Here is a 23,821-nt window from a genome sequence, read left to right on the forward strand (position 1 = left end):
TCTTCTGAAGTAATTGTTAGTTTGGATTACTTTAAGATTCTACAATTTTAAGATCTTATAATTGTTTAATGAGCTGTGGGCCCAGTTTCTCATTTGACAACCACAGATCCTTGCTTTCTCCTAAGCTTATCTCCAACTCGTCCCCAGTTGGGCTTCATTCTTATTCCTGATTCTTCAGGTTGCTCCGTATCCATGGATTCACGTTCCCATTGAAATTAACCTGGTGCCCTTCATATTTGATTCCCAGTTCAGACCACTTCTTGGATCCCTTATATCAAACTCCTTGCTAATCACCACTGAGCTTTTTCTGATGAAAATGAAGAGATCATTTCCAGCATGCTTGTCCCCTGTTGTACCCTGAGGGTTCGTTTTATAGGCAGAAGTGTCAAAAGATGAGACACTAGGCTGGATGATGTGCGGAAAGCAGACCTAGATAAGGTGTAATAATACACTGGTATCTAATACAATGATATCCAATAATACAGTGTGTATTTCCACTTCACACAGCAATCTGCTGACATAGGTAGTGCTGTCTATCCCCATTTTGCAGATGAAGAATATGAAGCTCAGAGAGTTTAACTGATAGATCCAAAATCACACATACTTTGGAGCTAGGAAAATATAGTCAGCTCTGTCTACAAATTATCAGCTTTTTGCCATGATACAATGGCCCATCAACACATACTCCTTGTACTTAAGCTGTTTACAATATAATGAAAAAGTTAAAAAATAAATAAACATATTTATTTCTTTTTTGAAATTAAGTGTCCTTCTAAGGTACACTTCTATGCCTCAGCCTTTTTTTTGTAAGACACACTGTAATTCTACTAGTCATTTTAACTTGCTCCAACTCCAGACATTCTTGGTTTCTCTCCCTTAGGCATCTAAAATTTTAATGTGTTGAATCCTTCTGACTTCTCCCTTCATAATTTCACTGACACCTGTTCTTTAATTTCTACTCACCGCCTCGCACCTGGATTGCATCTCTTCTATTCCCTTTCCTGCAATTCTCTGTCTCTTCCAGTTGTAACACACAGCAAATCATACTAAACTTCTAATTTTGTTAGTCATTTTCCTACTGAGAACCTCACATTTAATAACTGAACCTAGCCCACTTTCTTTTTTTTTTATCTCATAAAGTTCAAACATGAATTTTCCAGAACACTCTTTCTTATTGGAACCTGCTTTGTTTGTCCCTGCCTCCAACCCTCTGATCACACAGATTCTTCTTCCTCAAGGTTTCACATAACCACAGTTGATTTTGTAGTTTGCAATTACCTTGAGTGTCTCTGATTTACTCCGATGTATATGGTGCAGGCTGCCTATGGGTGGCATGGGATCGCATGCCGTCTGGCATGGTGTTGAAAAGGTACCAAAGCAGAGTGGCATAGAAAAATAAAGTGTGTAATTGAAAGACAAGCTAGACTCCTCATCTTCTCCGTATCTCTTTCCACTCCCGCTGTGGCCACTGGGTTTTAAGTGGTAATGATCTACTAACCTTTTCTTGACTTTGGCATTAGTCCATGTAGTTTTATGTAAGAAATAATAATAATCATTATTCTATATAATACAAATCCAACATAGGATTCATCTTTCATGTATGAATTGTTATATCTATCACACAAATACTCTAACATACTCATTTTGTGTGTTGTTTTATATTCACAATGTGAGCCCACCAGTCATTTTTTTTTAGTAGGCTAATGACAGGCTGAAGCAAGGAAGAATCACTATAGAAGAATTTAGATCAATTTATCGAACTATTGCGCACAGAAAAGAAATTAGTGAGATTTTCAACACGTATTCTGAAAACCGGAAAGTTCTCTTTGAAAAAAATCTGACTGCATTTTTGAGGCAAGAACAGTATACATTTAACATAAGCAAAACTACTGTTTCTGAGATCATTCAGAAATACGAACCTATTCCAGAAGGTATGTTTGCATTTCAAAATTTTATCAACTATTTATAAGCAAAATATTTTTAATGGATTATAGTTATAAAATTCAAAATTTTAGATGGGTCAGATTTCTTCTGGAGATTTCAAATATTGGCAGTTTTATTTTTGTATTTTATAGAATGTATATGTATACCTTTGAGAGAACTACCTTGTGCAGCCATGCCATTCTTTCCCTTTTCATTGTCCAAATCCCTATCTTCTAATTGCTTCTCTGTATCTCTCATGTTCATAGATGAGCTCAGGCATGGAAAGCAAGATGAGGTTTCTGTTACATGTGCTCTAATGGAAAAAAGCATCTTGATATTCATTAATAAGATAAAACCAAGTTATAGGCAGTCTTCCATTTTTATATGTTATATTCATGAAAATGTATAGGAATATTAAATTAGCCACATGAAAACAATTCTAGGGGAGAAATATTATAAAGTCACCACCTCTTCCAGTATCTATACATATAGTTATCTAAAATATTTTATAAACATTAAAAGTTTTTTTGCTTTTTCTTCATTTTTATATACAGTCATCTCACTTAAATTAAATGAACATTTTGGCTAATAGTCTGTCATATAATTTTTGATCTTTTCCCCATATTTCAATGGGCAAAAAACTTCACATTTTTTCATTTATGCATAGCTTTAAATAAAATAATAATGTAGAGTAGAATAAAATATTTAATTTTTTTGCAGAAAGAGCACCATTAAGGTACAGTGCCTCACCTTGCTGAAATTAATAGCTCTAAGTATTTTTTTAACAAGGGAGGCATGAAAGTCCAAGTTGTGCCTTTGAAAGTTAGTTTTTGGATACAGTGTTTAACATATAATAATACGGGCTCAAGCAAAACCAAACTTACTCCTTTGTTGAGTCATATATTTGTAATTTATTCAACTATAAATTGTGGCAACTAAGTATGATTCTAGGGGCTGAGGGTACAGTAGAGAGCAATGAAAACTAGTTCTATTCCTGATGGGGGTTGGAGGGAGATTGACAATGAATAACAGAACATGTGAAAGGAAAATTTCACGGAGTGCTGTGCACTGTGAATACAAATAAAACAGAGAAAATGAGAGAGTAAACAACGCAGGAGCTGGGTGTTTAGGAGAGTCCTCCCAGGGGGTGTGACATTTCAGTTGAGACCTAAGTCATGAGAAAGATGTAGTCATGTGACAAAATGGGAGAGGAGTTGCAGGTCAAGCTAAGAGAAGTGTTGGACCTGAGTTGGAGAATTAAAGCAACAGGCGGGGGACCGTGTAGTTGGAACCTGGAGACTGAGTCAAGAGAAGTTTGGAGAGAGAGGCAGGGATCACGTCATGTTGGTCTTGCAGGTTATAAACACAATTTGGCCTTCACGACTCAACGCCATGTAAAGACTGGGGTGTTTTAAGCATTGTAGTGCTAAGACTGAATGCAGCTCTAGTAAGACTTTGGTCTGATCACCTTTAAAACCTCTTTTTGCATGTTTGCAACAAGATAAAGAGCTTGCTGCAGAATGTAAAATGACTGTTACTAAGTACATCTGATGCACTCAGCAGACTTCTCCTCCTTCACCCCTCCCCCTTTTCCTTTTTTCTTCTTTCTAGAAAAGACTTTCTCTAAGGACTAGTGAATTGATTTATGTTTTGGCTTAAGCTATTAAAAAAATTACTTTGACACTCTTACCTGCAGGTGGCAAATTAAAAGACACAGAGGGATAATAGGATGGGAATTGGGTTTACATTTTAAACATAATTATTATACTGTTCATACATTTCATCCTTTGAGCCTTCCTCTGCCCCAGACACTTACATACAAAGCCAAGACCTTGCAGTTAATTTACATGCTTATTGATCACTTTGGAGACTTAAGTCCAATTTGATTATGATCGTATAATCTTAAATGCTGCCAAGTTCTTCCAGCACATCTTACATGGTATGTGATGTGTTCCAAGTGAGGTTTTTAAAAATCCATGAGTCTACCTCTCATCTCAATCTGTAGCTTTTAAGGGCGCAAAATGAGTTGTTTTCTGTACCATTACCAAAGATATTTACTTCATTGTTCAATAGTTCAAAAAGTCTATAAGCCAGTCATTGCTAATTACATCAGGAAAAAGAGTAAATCCATGCAAATTATTACTATTACAATATATGATTCATTTGCCCCATATGTTTCAATATTTCTCAATTTGCATGGCTTTAAAATAGAGAATTTGCAGGCCTATAGATATGTAATGAGTTTTCTTCTAGCTTTCATTATTTTAACCAAATTTTAATAGCATTTTGAATGGTGTTCTTTTCACTTTTATGTAATAAATATTTATTTATGTCATTACATATTTTTTATGATATTTTTAGGCTGCTTAGTATTGTAGCATTTTCTCCCTCCCCCTTACTTATTTTGCTTTTATAAACAATGCTCGCATAACATTCTGCACATCAGCCTTTGTCTGAGTCTCTATTTCTATAGTATAAATTTCTGGAAATAAATTTTTTTGCGAAGGATCACTCTTCTTCTGAAGTGAATACTCACTCACACCAGCTCTTACTGTGAGACAAACAAAAACAACAGCACTTAACATTTATAGAGCTAATATATACTTAATATACAGGCATAGGTGCTATGATTGCCATCATTCCAAAGATAGGGAGAATTAACTAATGTTCTCGCCATATAACAAGTAACTGAATTTCACCCGAGCTCTCTGACTCCAGAGTTGGTGTTCTGCTTAATAGATAGTTTAGATATATACGACACTGAGCATGAAGGCTCGAAGATAATTTGCTAACAATGATAATGTACAAATGACCCAACAATTTCATTCATAGACATGCACACAACAGAAATGTGTACATATTTGCAACAAAAGACATGGGTTTGTTTATGGCAGCACTCTTTGCAATAGCCCCAAACTTGAAATTATCTAAATGTTCATCAAGAACAGAACTGGTAAATAAATTGTGGTATACTATACAATAATGGGAATGAACAATGTCTAACTCTACACAACTACAGGAGTAAATCTTAGAAACAATATTGAGCAAAATAAACGAGTCATGAAAAATGCATACTGTATGAGTTTATTCATGTAAAGCACAAAAAACCAAACAAAACTAATCTGCGCTGTTAGAAGTCAGATGATTGAAACACTTAGTGGGAGAAAGAGACTGGAAAGTTAGCAGGAGACAGTCTTTGGGGGAACTATAATGCTCTGTTTTTTGACCTGGGTGCCGACTACTGAGATATTTAGCTTGTGGAAATTCATTCATCTATCTGTGTTACTTTTCTTGTATGTATATTTAAAACATTAAAAATATCAGAGATAATTAAATAATATATTCTCTACTTGCATGTTGACTAGAACTAAGGAATTCATTAGAAAAATTTGTTTCCAAAGAAAAATTAGAAATAGTACTAATTCTAAATGAATATTTTAGAAACAGTCTCTATTACTGAATAAGTTTTAAAGCAAAATGTAGCTTTGATACTGCTAATGAATTTTCTGCATCTTTTCAACTTACTCTTTTATAGTTAGGCAGGCACAACAGATGTCATTTGAAGGCTTTACAAGATACATGGATTCATCTGAATGTTTACTATTTAACAATGAGTGTGAAAAAGTTTATCAAGATATGAATCATCCATTAAATGATTATTTTATTTCAAGTTCACATAATACATACTTGATATCTGACCAATTAGTAGGACCAAGTGACCTTTGGGGATATGTAAGGTATTTATTTTGATTTTTAAATCCATTATATTTTAAAACATTTGGAAGTTTCTGGTGATGTCTACCCCACTAGGTGATACTTCACAGTCAAAGCAGGCTTTGTCAGTTAAATAAACACATAGGGAAGAGGAATTTTGATTTGTGCATGGCCATATTATTTATTTTATGTATTAGCATCATATGCTTTTCTTCTAATGCTGCCTGCTAACTTCCTCTCTAGCTACTGGTCCTCTGAAGTTTCCTGAATAATTTGGATACTTATAAGGAAACATATGAAGAAGATTTATCTTATTTAGCTAATCAGAACATCCTAGATTTAAAAAAATATGGTTAAAATTAATTCCCAGGCATCAGGATACACTACTGTAAGTAAAGCCAACACAGAGAGTAAATTGTGTAATTTGACCCTAATAGGTCATGGTATATATAGATCTATATGCCAAATGATTTACATAGATCAAAAGAAATTTATGCTACACCTCTAGTTTTGTAACTTACAAAATATCATGTAGTAATAATAATTAAAATATGCAAAATATTAATACCCACCTCATTTCAGTCAACTGAGGTTGCAGTGGTGAACAGATCTTCAAGAGGGCCATGCTCATCTGTTTACGGGAACAGACGGATAATAAGCAGGTAGACAAAGTGATACTTTCAGGGACTGGTGAGTCCATATGGAGAAGATGAAGGAGGATAACATGATAGATACTTTCTATCATTGGAGGTTTGTGTTGTGTTGGTGGTCGTGAGGTGGAGAGTGTTACTTTAGTTAAAGGATAGGGAAGGCTTCTCTATAGGTGACATAGTTGTGGTCTGAGTGATAATAAAGAGGAAGCCTCAGAAAGATCTGGCAGGAGAAATAATAAGGGCTTGGAATGGTCAAATGAGAGAAAGGCACCAAGTGTGGCTGGAGATGCGTGTGGAGAATGCAGGGAGGGGAGTTTGAGGTGGTAGACAGTGTCAATTTGTGATGGTCTGAGAGACCTGGGAAAGGAGAATGGATCGTATTTCAATTGCATCAGGAAGTCATCGGAAGGGTTTTCCTTGTGATGATGTCGTCATTTGATTTGCTTTTGATTGTGGAGGAAAGACTGGTGGCACAAGAGTGGAGGCGGAAGATGATGGGGGAAGATATGGTAGCAGTTCCAGGGATGATGGTTATTTAAACGGTGAATTCGTGAGGCAGCAGTTGAAACAAGTGCTTGAATTTGAAATACTTTAAGGAGGCAGAGCCAGACGAGACTTACCAGGTGATCTGAAGAGAGGCACAAGTGAAAGTGCAGTATCAGATTTTTGACCTGATAACCTAGTATATGGTGATATTAAGGACAAAGACAGTGACGCCTGGGATAGGGGCCATTGTAGGGCGTGAGGCAAAAGAAGCGCCTGATGGTTCCCACATTAGTTTAAAATACCAATTAGGTATCAAAAGGCCAGGTCAGATAGTCAGGTGTGTGTGTCTGGGGTTTACAAGAAATATCCAGACTGGAAAATAGAATTGGAAGTCGTCAGCGTGTAAGTGAGGGTCAAAGCCATGTGATTGGATGATATTACTTAAGGAAAACCTTAGATATAAAAGATATTTTCTAATCACATGATAATATCAAATTTACAAATAAACATTGTTTCTCCAATTTAAAATCTAAGTAGATACACATAAATCCACAAACTGAGAAATGTGGCTATTTAGAATTCTGCAGAGAGCCCAACTCATAGCTATACTTTCATTATAGAAGCTTTTAGTCTTACTTTATTATTTTAATTTTTTTTAAAGAGAACATAAATTTTAAACAGACTGATTTAGAAATATAGAAAATTCCTTTTGAATTCCAAGAAAATGCTCCACCGAACTGAAAATTTAAATTGAATTATATTACTTTCTCTGTTTCTGCACCTATATGTGGAATTTACACTCTCAGAATGCAAGTTTTCAAAATTTCTCAACGCATGAGAGGTGGAATAGTGTAATGTTTACCTGTTAATGTTTAAGTTTCTGTTACTTCTCTTCCATGCCTTTACTTCATTTTTTAACTGTATGACAGATAACACCTCTTTGTGTCTCAATTTCCTCATTTTTAAGAGAGGAAAACTAATATTAACTACCTTATCACATAAAATATTTTAGTCTATGGAACACCCCTTAAATTTATAGAAGTGGAGTGTTTACTGAGGGAGACATTTCCATTATTCATTCTCAAAAAGGGGACTCACTGTGACATAGTGGAAAGTGGGCTTAATGATACCACTGGAAGAGACACTACTTTCTCTTACACGCCTGCCAATAAGAGGTCGGAATGCTACAGTACAATCCACTCAAAACACCTTTGCTGGGGACCAAGCCAAGGTCTGCAAAATAAAAAGTTTGATAAGGGTTGGCTCGGTCTAAGGATAAAATTAAATCTATCTGGAGAAGCAGCTAGAATCAGTATAGTGTAGGTTGTCCTTCATGACAAGTCTTCCACAACTGAAGTTTTGGTAGTTATTTTGTTTTCTTTTTGCTTTTTTCCCAGCAGACAGTTCAAGATTTTTCTCTGGTAGCAGCCCGCAGAAAGGACACTGTGTTGATGAAAAGGGCAAGACGATTTATTTTGATTAGCTAAGGAGATTAAAGTATACATTCTTTCAGAGCAATTAAAAAACTTTATAAATAGATATTGCTTCTCCAATTTAAGATCTAAAGACTTACATAAAAATCCACAAGCTGAGAAATATATTCATTTTAAATTCCACATACGTAGCTCAGTTTAGAACTTGTACCTTAAATTAGATGGCCACCTTATTTGCCCATAGAAATATTATTGGGTTGAAAACAAGATTTCTCTAGAAAAGTGTTATTGGCCCATCCCTCCAACACAGAGGTAGGTGGACTGACGAAGTTCTGCAAGTTTACATTGTAGGGCATCACTACATCCTGAATGAAGCAGTGTGCACTTAAAGGTAGAACAAAGTGGTCATAAAAATCAAACAAGCCCCCAAACAACCTAAATAAATAATCTATTAATCATGCAGTTTTATATTTTGTGTTGTAATGAAGCCTTGAAGAAAAACGAGATTCACCAGTTCCCTTCTGGGAGAATGCCGTGTCTCCTCCGGCTCCATCCATCTTTCATCCATATTATTCCCAAGGGAACACAGGCCCCATTTTTCTGAATATAGCACGTTGACTTCAGTGTCATAATTGCTTTATCTTTTCTTAGTTACACTCCTACCTAAATACTGCTTGAGTCATCTTCCTAGAAAGTGGAGTAAATATGATCCCAAAGAAGTTTTAGATAGAAAAGCGCTATTTTCTCATATGGTTTTATAGTGCTGTTACTCTATTCTTGTTTAGAAGAACTACTGATTCTAAATCAAGTACAGGTGCTGGAACCACATTCTCTTCTCCAGGTTTTTATGACATAGCACAGGGTTTCCAAAATTCTTAATATTTGAGGTCAGAAATTCTTTGCTGTGGGGGCTGGTCCTATGTATTGTAGAACATTTAGCAGCATCCCTGGCTTTCCCACTAGATGCTAGGTGCAACCCCATCCTCCATCCCCAGTTATGGCAACAAAAAATATCTCTAGACATTGACAAAGGTCTCCTAGGGTGAAAAATTGTCCTGACTAAGAGGACCACTGGCCTAGAGAGGGGGTGCTAATTTAATACAGTTCTTGGAAAAAAGTGTTACCTTGGGTTTTTATGGGAAAAAGATCTCCACGTATGGAGGGTTCTCCTCTGACCTCCCTGTAATTTCTATTTTTTTCTAACATAAACACAATAAATATTTACTGGTAGTGAACTACATATCAAACATTTTTTATGAGGTTGAAATTACAGTTCCTACCCTTGTAAAACTTAGATCAAAAGGGACAGGTAGAATTTGCAGGATTCACAGTTCACAGCACTATACCTGCACCATCTTCAAGGTGCTGGAACTGTGGTTGGCACATATTTGTTCCATGTCACCATGCTCACAGAAGATAAGAAGGAGAGTGTGTTCATTCTGACACAGCAACTTGTCCTCGTTATGGGTTCATTTATGCATTTACTGCTAAATCACAAAAGGGTTCTGGAATATTTTGACACTAGGGTATACATTTTTAATGATCTGGAATGACAATCTATTTTGTTTAATTTTTCTAGTGCCCTTGTAAAAGGATGCCGTTGTCTGGAAATTGACTGCTGGGATGGATCACAAAATAAACCTATTGTGTATCATGGGTATACACTCACCAGCAGGCTTCTGTTTAAAACTGTTATCCAAGCGATACACAAATATGCATTTGTGGTATGTGTATATCTTTGTGAATTATAGTTATTTAAACATAATGTATTTGTCTTGTTTCAAAATCCTGTAATGCTTGGCCTTAGTTTAGATCAGCGATATCTCAAATTGTGGCTTATGATCTATTAGCAGGCAGTGGAAGCCCTATAATATATAGTTAAAGGTAGGTTATCAAAGTTAATCTCAGTAAGGTAGATGATAGCTTCAAGGAATTTTTTGTTTAGTTATATAATATATATATATAGTGTGTGTGTATTGCATCACAATTTAAAATATGTTTTTTACTCTAATGGCTAAAAAGTTTGAGAAACACAGGTATATATAATAATATGTTTTACCAATATTCAACTATTTTACTTTCAAGACACAAAAATGTATCCAAATCTATCATATTGATCATCAACATTTTTATGACTATGATGACAGCTATTCATTCAGCAAAGATTGTTTAGAAGTTTACTTTGGATTTTAAAATTATTTTCAATCAATTAAAGTTGCAGACTCAAAAATCTAGTTCTTTCTAGAGCTTCTAAATCCACTTTACAAATCCTTAGTCTATAAATTGAGCAGGGTTTAGCAATCACTCAATTTTGAATAGTCCTTGGTTCCATTTGTAAACTTGGCTCAAAGTATCTTCAGACATTTAAAATTGTTTTTATAAACTTAGTATATTTTATTTTTTTCTTAAGTATGTCATTATAGTGCAATTGAAGAGATTTAGCAAAATCTTACAAAGCAATTAAAGTATATCTAATAAACTTATAAATTTAATAAAAGCTCCAAAGGTCTAAATAGATCAACATATTATTTGTGAACATAAATCTAAGTTAAAATCACAAATTTAAATAAATTATTCTCTTATTGGAAATAAAGCATAAAATACTAAATATGCATAAAATATAAATATGAAATATGAACTATTTCTATCAATATAAGACATTGATACAATGGCATTGAGTCTCATAAACATCTAATTTCTGATGATTTCTAAGTTAACGTCTCTACCCATATTCTCCCTTCAACTCTACATCAGTATAGACAACTATGCTTTTGACTTTTACACTTGCATATGAAGTAGGCATGTTTGACTTGACATGTTCAGAATTAAGCCCCAGATATTTGTCACTCACGGCTGTGCTCACCGTGGTCTTCCCCATCTCAGTTAATGGTAACTCCTATGTGTTCATGTCTAAATAATTGTTTTAAACTTTAACACCCCCCAGCCCCCTTTCTCCAACCCTTTAATATGTTCTCCGGCACATCCTCTTGGCTCCACTTTCAAAATATACATGGAATTTAACCTCTTCTCCTCATTCTCACTGTCACTCTCCTTGGCCAACTACCATCACCCCTCACTTGGATTATTACAATGGCTTCTTATCCAATGTTCCTCCCTCCCTCCCATCGCCCCTGCAGTGTCATCTCAATATATCAGCCAGAGTGACATTTTGGTAAGTCAAATGATGTCATTCCCCTTCTCAAAATCTAGAGTCCAACTCACAATAAAAGCTAAAATCCATACAGTGACTCCCACTGCCCTACACGTCTGCTTTCTGTTGCCTCTCGCACCTTTCCTGCCCCCCTCTCCCTTGTTTGCTTGGCATTTCTGGCCTCCATGCTCTTTTTTCAGATACATCTCAAAGCCCCTGCACTTGCTATTCCCTTTATCTGAACTTCTTCCCGTAGCAAACCCTGTTACTTCATTCAGGATGAGTAGCTGAGGAAATAAAAGGAAATATAGACAATCTTAAAATTCAAAGGCATTGTAAGGATGGAAACCCCTACAGCTTCTAAAACTCCAAAGAGAAAGAGATGAAATGAAAAAAGGTTTTGATCAATTAAGACCCAATGGGACTTCTTAGTTAAACAGGGTGACTCAGCTTTGCAGCAAAGATTAGATTGGAAGGTGAACTTTCTACTCAAGATAGTCACCGTTCATTTGGGGAAGAGAGGTTGACAAGATAAAATAGACTTGATAATGGTGACTAGAAAAAACTTTGGATATAGTTATTGGTGCATGTAATTTGCTAGAGGCAAACATATAAGAAATCTAAGATTTTGAGGGAATTATATTGTCAAAACCACAACACAACACAACACAACACAACATAAGCCTGACTCTTAGGTGAGCCTTAAAATAACCCTTGGTCAATGAGCTGCAAAAGTTGCTTGGCTTTAAGTAAAGCAAACTCCTTAACATCTACTTTCCATGAGGCCAAGGTAGATTAAAGACGAGAGGACCACCATCCCAGAGAATTGGATCCAAGATCACAGAAAACAAAGAAATGAGCTTCCCCCAGGGAGTGAAGTCAGGGCCTAATTGAGGAATCTATCTGTTTAGGCCATCACTTTGCCCAGTCTCAAAATCACTTTTTGGGAAAAAATTTTGCACTGTTCTCTTGATATTAGACTGAACCAATATATATGTCGGGTGTATGCATGAGAAGGTTATTGTAGCAAGCTGATAAAGGCTCCAAAGATGTTAAGTTCTAATTTCTGAAACCTGTAAATGTTACTTTATTTGGAGAAAGGTCTTTGCAAATGGGATGCAGTTAAGGACCTTGGGGTGATGGGATTATCCTGGCTTAGCTGGTGGGCCTGAAATGTCATCAATATGCATCCTTTTAAGGGGGAAGGAGGGGGAGATTTAACATACACACAGGAGGCAGGAACGTGAAGATGAGGGGCAGAGACTGGAGGGATATGGCCACCAGCCAAGGAAAGTTGGCAGCCACCGGAAGCTGGAACAGGCAAGGGCTGACCTTGACCCCACTAATAATTTGATTTTTGCCAGTGACATTGATTGTAAAATATTGGCCTCCAGAATTGTGAGGAAATAAATTTCCATTGTTTCAAAGCAGCCAAGTCTGTGGTAATATGTTACAGCAGCCACAAGAAACCAAAATACTTGTACATTAAAAAGGCATATGATATTATATCTCTTAGTCAAAGGTTTCAGATAATGCAGCAGATCTTGCAATTCCTGGACTCATTTACAAGTTGGTGATGTTGTGCCTTGACATATGGCAATAAGATAAAATAATTTTCAGTAAGATTTTAAAATGTTGTTCTCTATTTTGTGGCAAATTTCAAATTCACAGCGGTGACAAAGGGCAAAATATCTTTGTAGCATCACCTCCTTTATTATTAAAAACTGGAAGTGTCTTTCTCTTTGTTTCTAATTATAAAGCACAGAGTTTTGACTATAGAATTTAAAACTGAAAAGGTAGAAAATTAACATTTCCCCTAACTTATCTAAAAATTACTAAATGAACATACATACACCACATATATGTATCTATCCATATATAATATGTACATGTTAAATTTAAAAATTTGAATGTAGAATTTTACTTTTAGGCAACTGGCTTCATAAGACTGTATTAGAGGTAACTTTCTATAGCAGTATATATAGCTCTACCTGTTTCTTAACAGATCTGTGTCATGCCTTAAATGGCTCTGGCATAAGTTATTTAAATAAGAACTCCCCTTTCGATGTTTTGGTTGTTTTTTATACTTCTACTGTGAATAGAAATAATCTTTTCTACACAAATTTAATGTTTCCTGTTTTATCAAACTCAAAAATGCTTTCAATTTAAAGAAAACTTGTAAAGGTACTGGAGAGTTGAAGTTTTAAAATAGATTGAGTGCTTCTATAATTGTATCAAAGTTATTGAGGAATTCTGATCAATAACCATGGTGATGATTAATTTTTAGACGTCTGACTACCCAGTGGTGCTCTCATTAGAAAATCACTGCTCCGCTTCCCAGCAAGAAGTGATGGCAGACATTCTGCAGTCTGTTTTTGGAGATACTTTGCTTTCTGATATGCTTGATGATTTTCCTGACAAACTACCTTCACCAGAGGTAACATTTTCTCTGAGAATCTCAGGTTAAGACAAAAAGAAAAAGCGCGTCACTATTATACTGGTGCATGAAACTGGTTAGAGACCAACGACGTTGCTTAGTTTGGGGTATGTATAGAAGCGTGTCTGCAATGGGTTGCCTATGAAATGTTCCTGTGAGCACCTCTGATGAACATATTTTGATAAACAGAATAATAGACATACATGTAAAAACCCATATTTTTATTGTGTATCATACCCCATGAGTCCAAAATTTCAAGTCTGCTAAAATAAGGCCACAAAAAATTTGGTGTTATTTATAGGCAAAAGACTAAGAAAGAAACAACGATCTGGGCTGTAAATGGAATCCGTGACCAATACCCCAGCGTATGGGGGGCACGTTCCCCTTTTAAAAAATCTGCTCTTTTCAGCACCCCGGTCCTTATAGGCCCCTTTCCATCGTCGGTGGAGCATAAAGTATTTGGTTTAAAAAAAACCCCACCTGCCTTCAGGATTTCAGCTCCCTCTCCAGCTCTCTCTTCATTTCATTACACTCCGTCTCTTCCCAAATTTCCACTTCCTCACCTCCTTCCGAGGCTTCCCTTCCTACTGCACGTGAGCATCTCTGTGATCGTCCAAGCCACCCTTCTGGTAAGTTCTGAGAGACCTACTTCAGTCTTCACCGGACTCATCCCCCCGTCACCCTCAACGCCACGGACGCCTCCTTCCTCCCTGGGACCCTTCCTTCTGGGGCCGCACCTTCTTGAGGCTTTCCTTGCTCCTCCCTGGCCCCTCCTCCGTTTCCCCTGCTAGCCTGTTCTCCTCACCCCAAATTTTATCAGGTGATAGATGAACCTCTTCTTTTTCACAGGAACATATTGTCTAACAACCGATAGTTTAACTTTGACATGTCATCATTTTGGTAGGTAGAGCAGTATTTTTGAATATTTGAATATGTCCCTTTATAGTTTTCTGTATTTTACTGAGATAAGTGGAAAATTTAAAGGTGAAAGTTTTGTGACACTGGTGACTGGAAGTACAGGACTCATGATAGAATTGTGACAGACAAATATAAAATGAACAAATGGAAACACTGTGACTCACCTCATGAGAATGCCCACAGACTAAATGTGCTCAATTATGGCAGGAAAGAAATACTAAATAATTAGTGCAAAGTGCTGGAAACGTATTATCAAAGATTTAATCTAAGAGTCATGGTCTAATTCAGGAAATTATAATTTTTAGCTTTCTAGGAATAGAATCTTTCCTCCTATTATTTGTAAATCTTTTTTTTTTTTAGCATTCAGATACACAGTTTACATTAAAGGTGTTGCTTCCATACTAAAGTAAGGAGATGCTCCCCAGTGAATAAAGGAGGAATTAGAGATAAAATCATTTTCACATACTGTATTTAGTCTTTAGTACACAAAAGAATTGCCTGGGGATTTGTTAAACAGGAATCCCAGTCCCACCACTCAAGATTCTGATTCTCTTATTTGGAAGTAGATCCCGGGATGCTGTTCCTTTCACAAGCGAGGCTTGTGGTGGTGTGGTTACAGAGAGCATTTTGGCAAACGCTGTGTTAATTATATAAGGGCCCCGGTAGAGGGGAGAAGGCAGAGACGACTGTACGTGAGTGGGCACCTGAGACGACAGAAGGAAGGACAGTCAAAGCTCTCTGAAGAAATGAACTTCCTTCATAGTCCAGATTTCAGCTGCATTGGGTATAACAGAGCATGTATTTAATAGGCATGTTTGTTAGATTAAGAAGTAGTGGAAAAGGCAGCAATAATTAAGTGAAAGCAAGGAACTGGGGGGTTTTGGCTTTAAAACAAGTGACCTGATAGTGAATTTGGCCACGTTCTTTGTATTGAGGGACTGGAAGTATTAAGTCAATGATGGGTGTGTGCAATACAGCTGGAATATGAAAAATATTTACTAATCTTTCATTTTAGTCTGTACTAGACACCAGACATGACCACAGACATTTTTGTATACCCGATCTTATGTCATACTTTTTAATGCTGGGTAAGAAGGTAATGAGTATTTACTATCAGAATTTGTAACATTCTAACTTCTGTAACATTGCAAGTATTTTAATACACACACATCTATGTACTATAAACACATATACAGTGTTACCCTATAAATAATGTATTAACATATATATATATATACATTCAGATTTTTCCAAGTTTTCGAATTGTAGCAGTTTGTGGAATATAAAAGAAATGGAGCTACAGTAAGTCCCAATCATGACAGGCTTATTTCTTGGGGCAGTTTGGTCAGTTCGGTAGTATCACTGGTGTCCATTGGGGCATTCACAGGGATAAGGACAAGAGGGGGCGTCAGCAGATCTTACTGCTGCGGGCTAACTGAAGACATGATGAAAGACTTCTCAATGACTGTTACAAACGCAAACTTCCCTGCACATGTGTAACTGCATCTCTCTTTTGAATTGCTTCTGCAGGCGTTAAAACTCAAAGTATTAGTTAGAAACAAAAAAATAGGAACCTTAAGGGAAACCCGTGAGAGGAGAGGCAGTGATAAGCATGGTCAGGTAGAGGAATGTGAAGAGGAGGAGACAGATCAAGAGGATGAGGAGGACGAAGTCAAGGAATCAGAAGCGGCAGGTATTTTAAAGGACAGTCCAGACCAGGAAACAGAGAAGAAAAGGGTCGTCGGATTACCCCTTTTCAAGAAAAGAAGGGTGAGATGATGCTTGGTGAAAATCTTGCAAGTGATTGAAAAATTGTCTTACTTTCTTACTGTTGGAGAATTAAAAAAATGTTTTCGGAGGGAAACATCTTTTCCCTGTTATAAAAACTCGATCATTTAAAATGTGTTTGGAAAGACTTCTCAGTGGAAAAGAAATTTCAAAAGTTGTTATCTATTTTCCTGTTAGCTGCTTTTAACTTCTTTCTCTATAAAATATTTGTTTCTATAGTCAACAAATGTTATGTGTTCTTACGTACCACCCATTTGCAGTGTACAAAAGATAGAGAGATGAACTACATAATGTCTCTGCCTTCAAGGAGACCAACTGTCTGAGACAAGAAAAGCACTGTTTACGACATATAGTATACGACATAAGTATACAAATTAGCAGGATAAAAGAAGTGTGCAAGTGACACAAAACTAATTCAGCTGGTTTAAGTAAAATGTGACTTGGCCCACAGAAATGAGAAGTCCAGGGAAAGGGATTCTAATTTCAGGAATGACTTGGAATAGTGTGTCAAGCAAAGTCCACAGAACTTCATTACTTTCTCCAACTTTGGCCCTACTTATATTGGTACAAGACTCGGCGAAGCTTCAGCTTCATAAGCTTTCAGGTTCAAATCCAGGGGAAGGCCTATCTAACTCTCTGCTGACTAAGTAAATTCTTTTTGTACATTGGCTATGATCAGTGATGTGTGCATCCCTGAACCAATTCCTATTGCTGGGGGAATGCAAAGCTCTGTCTAGCCAGCCCTGATCCGCATTAATGATACTTAAGTCCATGGATTGAGCATGAACAAAGAATGTTTTCTCAAAACAAAACTTGGGAAGGCACTAACTAACAGCAATGTAGAGCATATAGATGCTGGGCTGTAAAAAAACAAGTGTGCATGGTACAATATTCCAAATATTATTCCAAAATGTTAGGTCAAGCTGGAAATACACTTACTCATGACTAAAATTTGTGAATTTATAAAATTCATGAGTATAAATTGAGATCTTTGGGAAAAGGGAAATAGCAATATTTGTCATCCTCAGTACTTATTTCATTAATTGGTATTTATGTTCAGGCTGTTTCATATTAACATTAAATAAAATCGTCATAAAAAGTAATCACATGTACCTAATTCAAATAGTTTTTGAGGGGATCATCTTATGAGACTAAAATCATTGATTGAAAGCATCCTTTCTTTATTGAGTGTCATTTTTCAAATGCTTAGTGCAAAAATGTGAAATTACTGCATTTTATTTTTATGCCACAAAGGTAAAAGTGGCTATGGCCCTATCTGATCTTGTCATATACACTAAAGCTGAGAAGTTCAGAAGCTTTCACCATTCAAGAATGCACCAACAATTTAATGAAACTAATTCTATTGGGGAGACAAAAGCCCGAAAACTTTCCAAGTTGAAAGGTAAAGTCTTACGATTCAAACAAATGAAATATGTAAACAAGTTGTATTGACTGCTAAGGGACTGACCAATGATATTTATAAAAACTATATTCTCATAAAATGTCAACATATTCAACATAATTCAAAAAGGGGTTGTATGGCACAGGTCACGTGAAATTTTATTTCACAGAACTCCACCATTGATGAACTCGGTTAAGGCGTGACGTTTGGTGGAGAATGTCCAGGGTGGACGCTCTGGCGGGTGGGGCCGCGGGGAGGGGTTTCCGTGGGAGGGCGGTGAGCGGCAGGGCCGCAGAACGAGGCAAAGCCACGTGATGAGGAGCTGGAACTTCGTCCTGCAGTCAAAGCTGAGGGGAGGAGACTGAAATCTCAGGGCTCGCCTGAATCCCCGTGTGTTTCTGAAAGATGCCTCTGAGGGGGAGCAGACTGTGAGGAAGAGACAGTGAAGGCTGGGGGCAGGCAGGGTGGCCAGGGTGGAGTCTGACGGCTCAGCAGGCATCTGAGAGGACAGTTAAATAGACCAGCAAGCTGTTCATATGAAGTGAAGGAACGGGCACCCGGGCCAGACCACCAGATGGCTGTGCCGAGGGCGCACGGCCACCGCCCCCTGAGGTGGTACCATTTGTCTCTGCCTCTTCCTGCTGCTGTCGTCTGACTCTAAATCCGAGGTGGGTTGTTCTTTCTGGTGGAACCCAAGATGCAACAGGCCTGGGCAAAAGGATGGGAAGCAGACCACACCCTCTTCCCAGTCTTACATGGCAGGAACTACCCTCAACTTACAAAGGGATGGGCAATTAACTCAACAGTCAGGACACTGTCCAGATTTTTCTAAAAAATTGCAACCTACCATCTTGTGTAGAAACCCCAAAGCAGGAAAATTGGCACCTGCACATGGCCTGAGAACAGCTGTGGGCTGTTCGGAAATACGGTCTTATCCATTTGTCGGCTGACCTCTTTGGCCTGGCCTCTGGTAGCCACAGGTCATGAGGTATACTTTAGCCCATCCCTCCAAACTGCCTGTTAAAGAGACCCTTCAGGACCTTTTTGTTTTTAGACTACAGATTATGACCAAAAATTAATTCAGTAGGTCTGAGCCATCGTTAAAATAATAGAATAGAATGCAATGAAATAGAACAGAATAGAACAATAGAATAGACTGTACTATATGCAGGATGAATAAGTTATTATGAAACAATTGTGTATGTATGTGCACTATAAGGATAGTGAGGAAAACATTTGAAATAATCAGAGGTACAGTCATCCCCCCTTATCCATGGGGGATATATTTAAAGACCTCCAGTGAATGCTTGAAACCACAGGTAGTAACAAACCCTATATATACTATGTTTATTTCCTATACATACATACATACTTGTAAGAGATTAATGACCAATAATAAAATAGAACAATTACAACAGTATACATACTACAAAGTATGTGAATGTGGTCTCTCTCAAAATATCTTTTTGGACTGTACTCACCCTTCTTGTGATGATATAAGATGATAAAATACCTACATGGTAAGCTGAAGTGAGGTGAATGATGTAGGCATTGTGATGTAGTGGTGGGCCACTACTGACCTTCTGACGATTTGTTAGAAGGACAGTCTTCTGATTCCGGAAAGCAGGTGACTGCCGATAACAGAAATAACAAGCAAACCAGAGGATAAAAGAGAACTACTGTACTGGGAGTTTGCAAATTATCTTTTTAATGGAGGAACCCAAGACAGATTGAATGAATTTGTGGGGAAGAGGCTGTGGTGGTTAGAGTTGGGAACTGAATTGAATGAATATATGGTCCCCTTCAACCCTATGAATCTGAGGAATAAATCCTCAACTGGATTAATTTGGTTTGGCATCGTATAGCTTTATATGACTTACATGGAATTCTGTCCTAATGTGAAAACCAAATTTAAATAAGGAAAAAATTGAGAAAGAGGCTACTTTTGTTTTAAAAACTGGATTTTATTTTGGAATTTTATGTATTATGTCAAACTGAAATTAATTTGCATGTGAGAAAAAGAAATATGCTATCTGCTTTATTTCCTGAGTGACTGGTATACATAAATCTGTTTAATAAAAATTATTATTAACTTCTCAATAACAGTGAATTACACTGTCAAACATAAAGTCATGGATTTATTTTTATTTCCATGAATTGCAAATATTTTTGCAAAGATGATATATATCATACTTGTTGAAACTACTGTAGGATTATACAACTTATACAGATATAGCAGTTTATTTGAAGTCTTTCACAATGCTTTAATCATTTATTTATTTATTTTAGCCCATGATTTTATTCTTCACACCAGGAAGTTCATTACTAGGATATATCCTAAAGGAACAAGAACAGACTCTTCTAATTTTAATCCTCAAGAATTTTGGAATTTAGGTTGTCAAATGGGTATGTTATACAGGATATTAAGGGTTTTTATGCAAATATAAGATGAAATGGATTCATTTTGTGAATTAATGAAAGATTCATGAGAAGAGCTTCCTATGAAGAATTTTTGGCCCTTGGTATTTTTTGGTCAGGTAATTACGATGACTCATTGACTCCAAGAGCTGAAGTTATTCCTAAGTGGGATATTTAGTTGAGAGGTAAATCTAGTTGAGGCCTGGGGGCATGGAGGTTAAAACAAAAAAGAGGCAGTGGGGGAAGTATAAAAGGGAAAAAGGAAACCAAAATGGGTATGAGAAGACAATGAATATCGAGTTTCTGCTTCACAGATTTGCTAAGCACCTCTTCAATTAAAGTGACCTCTAGTTTGTATACTTTAAACCAACTTCTGCATTCATGGGATGAAAAAGTGAATGCCACTGCATGGCTTTAATATTTGTCCTTAACTGACTCTGCCAGTTCTAAATGGACCAGCTGGCACAGCGCTGGCACTAACCAGTCAGAAAGGGTCGGGTGTTAGCCCTTTTGCTTCTGGTTTGTGGCAAGGCCCATAGGTTTATGGAGAAGGGGCAATGGGAACCGGATGGGTAGGTCGGGGCGGGATGGGGTAGAGGGTCCCACTTCATACAGTTGCAATTCACCAGCCTCTATGGAGGTGTTTCTGTATTTTAACAGCAGTTATTGTTCTGCTGCCTCTCACTTCCTACTAACGTGATGATGGCATCCCTTTAGACCTTAAAGTTGGTAATATAGTAGGTGTCTTTCCTTCTGGCTATCGATAAATTGATTTTCTTTATTCCCATATGTCCTGAATGTTATCTGACATGTACATTGCCATTTTATAATCTATGCTGTGCTATCTTGATATTTTAACTCAAAGCTCTAAAATAATTTACAGATTAGACTTTGAAACTCACCTTCATACCCTAATATAGACATAGCAGAAGGAAGTGTTTAAAATTCATGAGTCATTTGGCTCTTAAAATATTTGAAGATACATAGGTTTCAGTAAATTTCAAACTATGTTTCTTTAGCTATAGCCTCTATTTCCTGACAGTGTCAAAAACTTTTTTTCTCATAGTGGCCTTAAATTTCCAGACTGCTGGTACGCCTATGGACCTTCAAAATGGAAAATTTTTAGATAATGGTGGTTCTGGATATATTTTGAAACCACAATTCCTAAGAGATGATAAATCAAACTTTAATCCAAATACAGCACTGGTAGACAGTAATCCAGTTGTACTTACAATAAGGGTAAGATGAATAGCTTTCACTTTCTGAGTAATTATATAACCAGGTAAGTAGATAGTATACCTTAATATTATAGGTTCCATTGATTTTCTTTAGCATCTTGTGAATTTCTGTTAATCTTTTTAGGTATTATAGGTGGATGATATTTCAGCCTCTTTCCATATCTGAAAAATGACTTTCTGTTGACTTTTTTGCATGAATGATTTCCTGCCTGTGAACAGAAATATTGAAGCTAAAACATTCTCTCTGAAGTCTATTTATATTATTCTGTTGTCTTCAGGCATTTAATATTGTGATGGAGAAGTTTGTGCTCAGCCCACTAATTATGCTCTGGATAGCTGCCTTTTTCCTCCTTAACCAAGGAATTTTACTAGGACATTCTAGGAGTTATTTGCTTTTTATTAGTCTCCAGAATTAGACTTCCGCATTTCAGGATCTTTTCCCCCCTTACGTCTCTGAATGTTCTTTGATTACTTAGAAACCAAAAGTAACCATATGCTCTTGAGAATCTACCCTCCATGTTTACTAATTTGTGTCACTGTTAACACTTTTCCTTTCCTCTGTATTTAACTTGCCTCTGTATTTTATTTTATTTTTTACCGATTCTAATGTAGATGTGAATTTTTCTCCTGAATTATTAGTTTCTCCTCTCAATATTTATTTACCTCATATTGCTTCCTTTTTATTTCTGTCTATAACTTACCCAGCACCTTTTCCCCAGACTACTATCATATTATTTCATCTTTTGTTTTATTACATCCTGTGCAATTTCACTGAGAGCAAAAGCAGTTATCTAAAATTTATTGTTTCCATGGTAAAGACTTTTCAAAAACTTTATTGTTCTTCTATGATCTCAGTGCTGTATTCATTTCCTTTTAAAAATGCCACTCAATCTTTTGAAAATCCCCTAGTTTTTTCTCTTCACAAAATTGTGAGCAATTCTATTTTAGATCGTATCTGCCCCTGTGGTTTGCATTGGATGACTTTGTTCTCATAGGTCCCTCCCTCTACTTAACTACTTGCTCCTAGAAACATATGAACCAGCTCAGATTCCAGTCTGGAGTTTTGGTACTTACACTACCGTCCTTGGTCAGGTTTATTGCGTCTCAGGCTATGAGTGAGTGGAGCTCTGCTGACTCTGTGGGCTGCTGAGAGCCTTCCTGCTATCAGGAAATGCTAGGACCTCTAGAGGGTTCTTCCTCTCTAGGCTCCTTCCTCTACTGTCATAATGTTGCAGAATTCGGAGGATCACTTTCATCCGTTTCAGGGTCTAGCCATTTTGTCTCAGCTGAGAATGGTAGGCAGTTTAAGAAGTGTTTTCCAGAGATTAATGTGGAAGGAGAGTCCAGCAAAGATGAATGAATGGACAGAATGACTGGTCCTGGCCACTACAGGAAATAGTGCTAGCAAAGTATGTAGCTGACTTTTCTTTTCTCCTGGTTAGGGATATTGTGACTCTAAACTGGAACCACATATGGTGGATAGTAGGAATTGCCTACAGCACTGGGTATAGCCAAAAATTGATTAGTTGGCACTCTTGCTAGGTAATGTTCATTAAGCTTACTTCACAATGTTTTTATAACTTTGGCACCCTTTTTGTATTTTTAATGAAAAAATTAAAAATATTAACAACTTTGTCTTTTACTTTATTTGGTTATTATAAAGGCTAGGTAGTATACATTAATATTTCAAGTTCCATTGATTTCCTTTAATGCCTTTTGAATTTCTGTTAATCTTTAGGTATTATAGGTGGGTGGTATTTCAGCATCCTTCCAGAGCTGAAAATGTCTCATTATTGTCTTTTTGCATGAATGAAAAAAATGCAGAAAGTTTAAGTGTTCTGGTTCTTCTAAACAACCAATGTAGTTGTTCTAGTTGTTCTAATGAGAAGAATGGATGAATTGGCCACTTTATAAGATCCTTCCTACTCCACATAAATCTCCTTGCTTTGTTTCTGGGGCTTTCCTCTCTTCTTTTCCCCGTGCTTCCCTAACAATTCTTTCTCACTTTTATTTGTGGGTTTCTTTCTCTAAGTGCTCCTAAATTATTAATGTTGTCTACCTCAACACAAAAAAGGCCATATATGACAAACCCAAAGCTAGCACTCAGTGGTGCAAAGTTAAAAGCTCTTCCTCTAAGATCAGGAATAAGATAAGGATAACATGCTCACCAATTTTATTCAGCATAGTACTGGAAGTCCACACCAACTAGAAAAGAAAAAGAAGTAAAAGGCATCTAAACTGGTGATGAAGAAGTAAAATT

General features: G+C 36.7%; 1 protein-coding gene across 2 annotated transcripts in view; it reads left to right on the plus strand.

Annotated features, from left to right (window-relative positions):
- The window catches only part of PLCZ1 (phospholipase C zeta 1), a 43,693-nt gene that overhangs the window by 11,649 nt on the left and 8,223 nt on the right, over nt 1–23,821 (plus strand). Inside the window, exons 3-10 of one of the 2 annotated variants that reach the window (XM_073222829.1) lie at nt 1,697–1,931; nt 5,459–5,660; nt 9,789–9,933; nt 13,648–13,797; nt 16,246–16,485; nt 17,758–17,905; nt 20,195–20,311; nt 21,390–21,562. In XM_073222829.1, the coding sequence (XP_073078930.1) occupies nt 5,476–5,660; nt 9,789–9,933; nt 13,648–13,797; nt 16,246–16,485; nt 17,758–17,905; nt 20,195–20,311; nt 21,390–21,562 (1,158 nt within the window). In that variant the 5' untranslated portion in view covers nt 1,697–1,931; nt 5,459–5,475. The remainder of the gene's footprint in view (nt 1–1,696; nt 1,932–5,458; nt 5,661–9,788; nt 9,934–13,647; nt 13,798–16,245; nt 16,486–17,757; nt 17,906–20,194; nt 20,312–21,389; nt 21,563–23,821) is intronic. The other variant, XM_073222827.1, reaches the window with a different exon arrangement.

The sequence above is a fragment of the Manis javanica genome, chromosome 15, assembly GCF_040802235.1.
Source record: "Manis javanica isolate MJ-LG chromosome 15, MJ_LKY, whole genome shotgun sequence".
Lineage (NCBI taxonomy): Eukaryota > Metazoa > Chordata > Mammalia > Pholidota > Manidae > Manis > Manis javanica.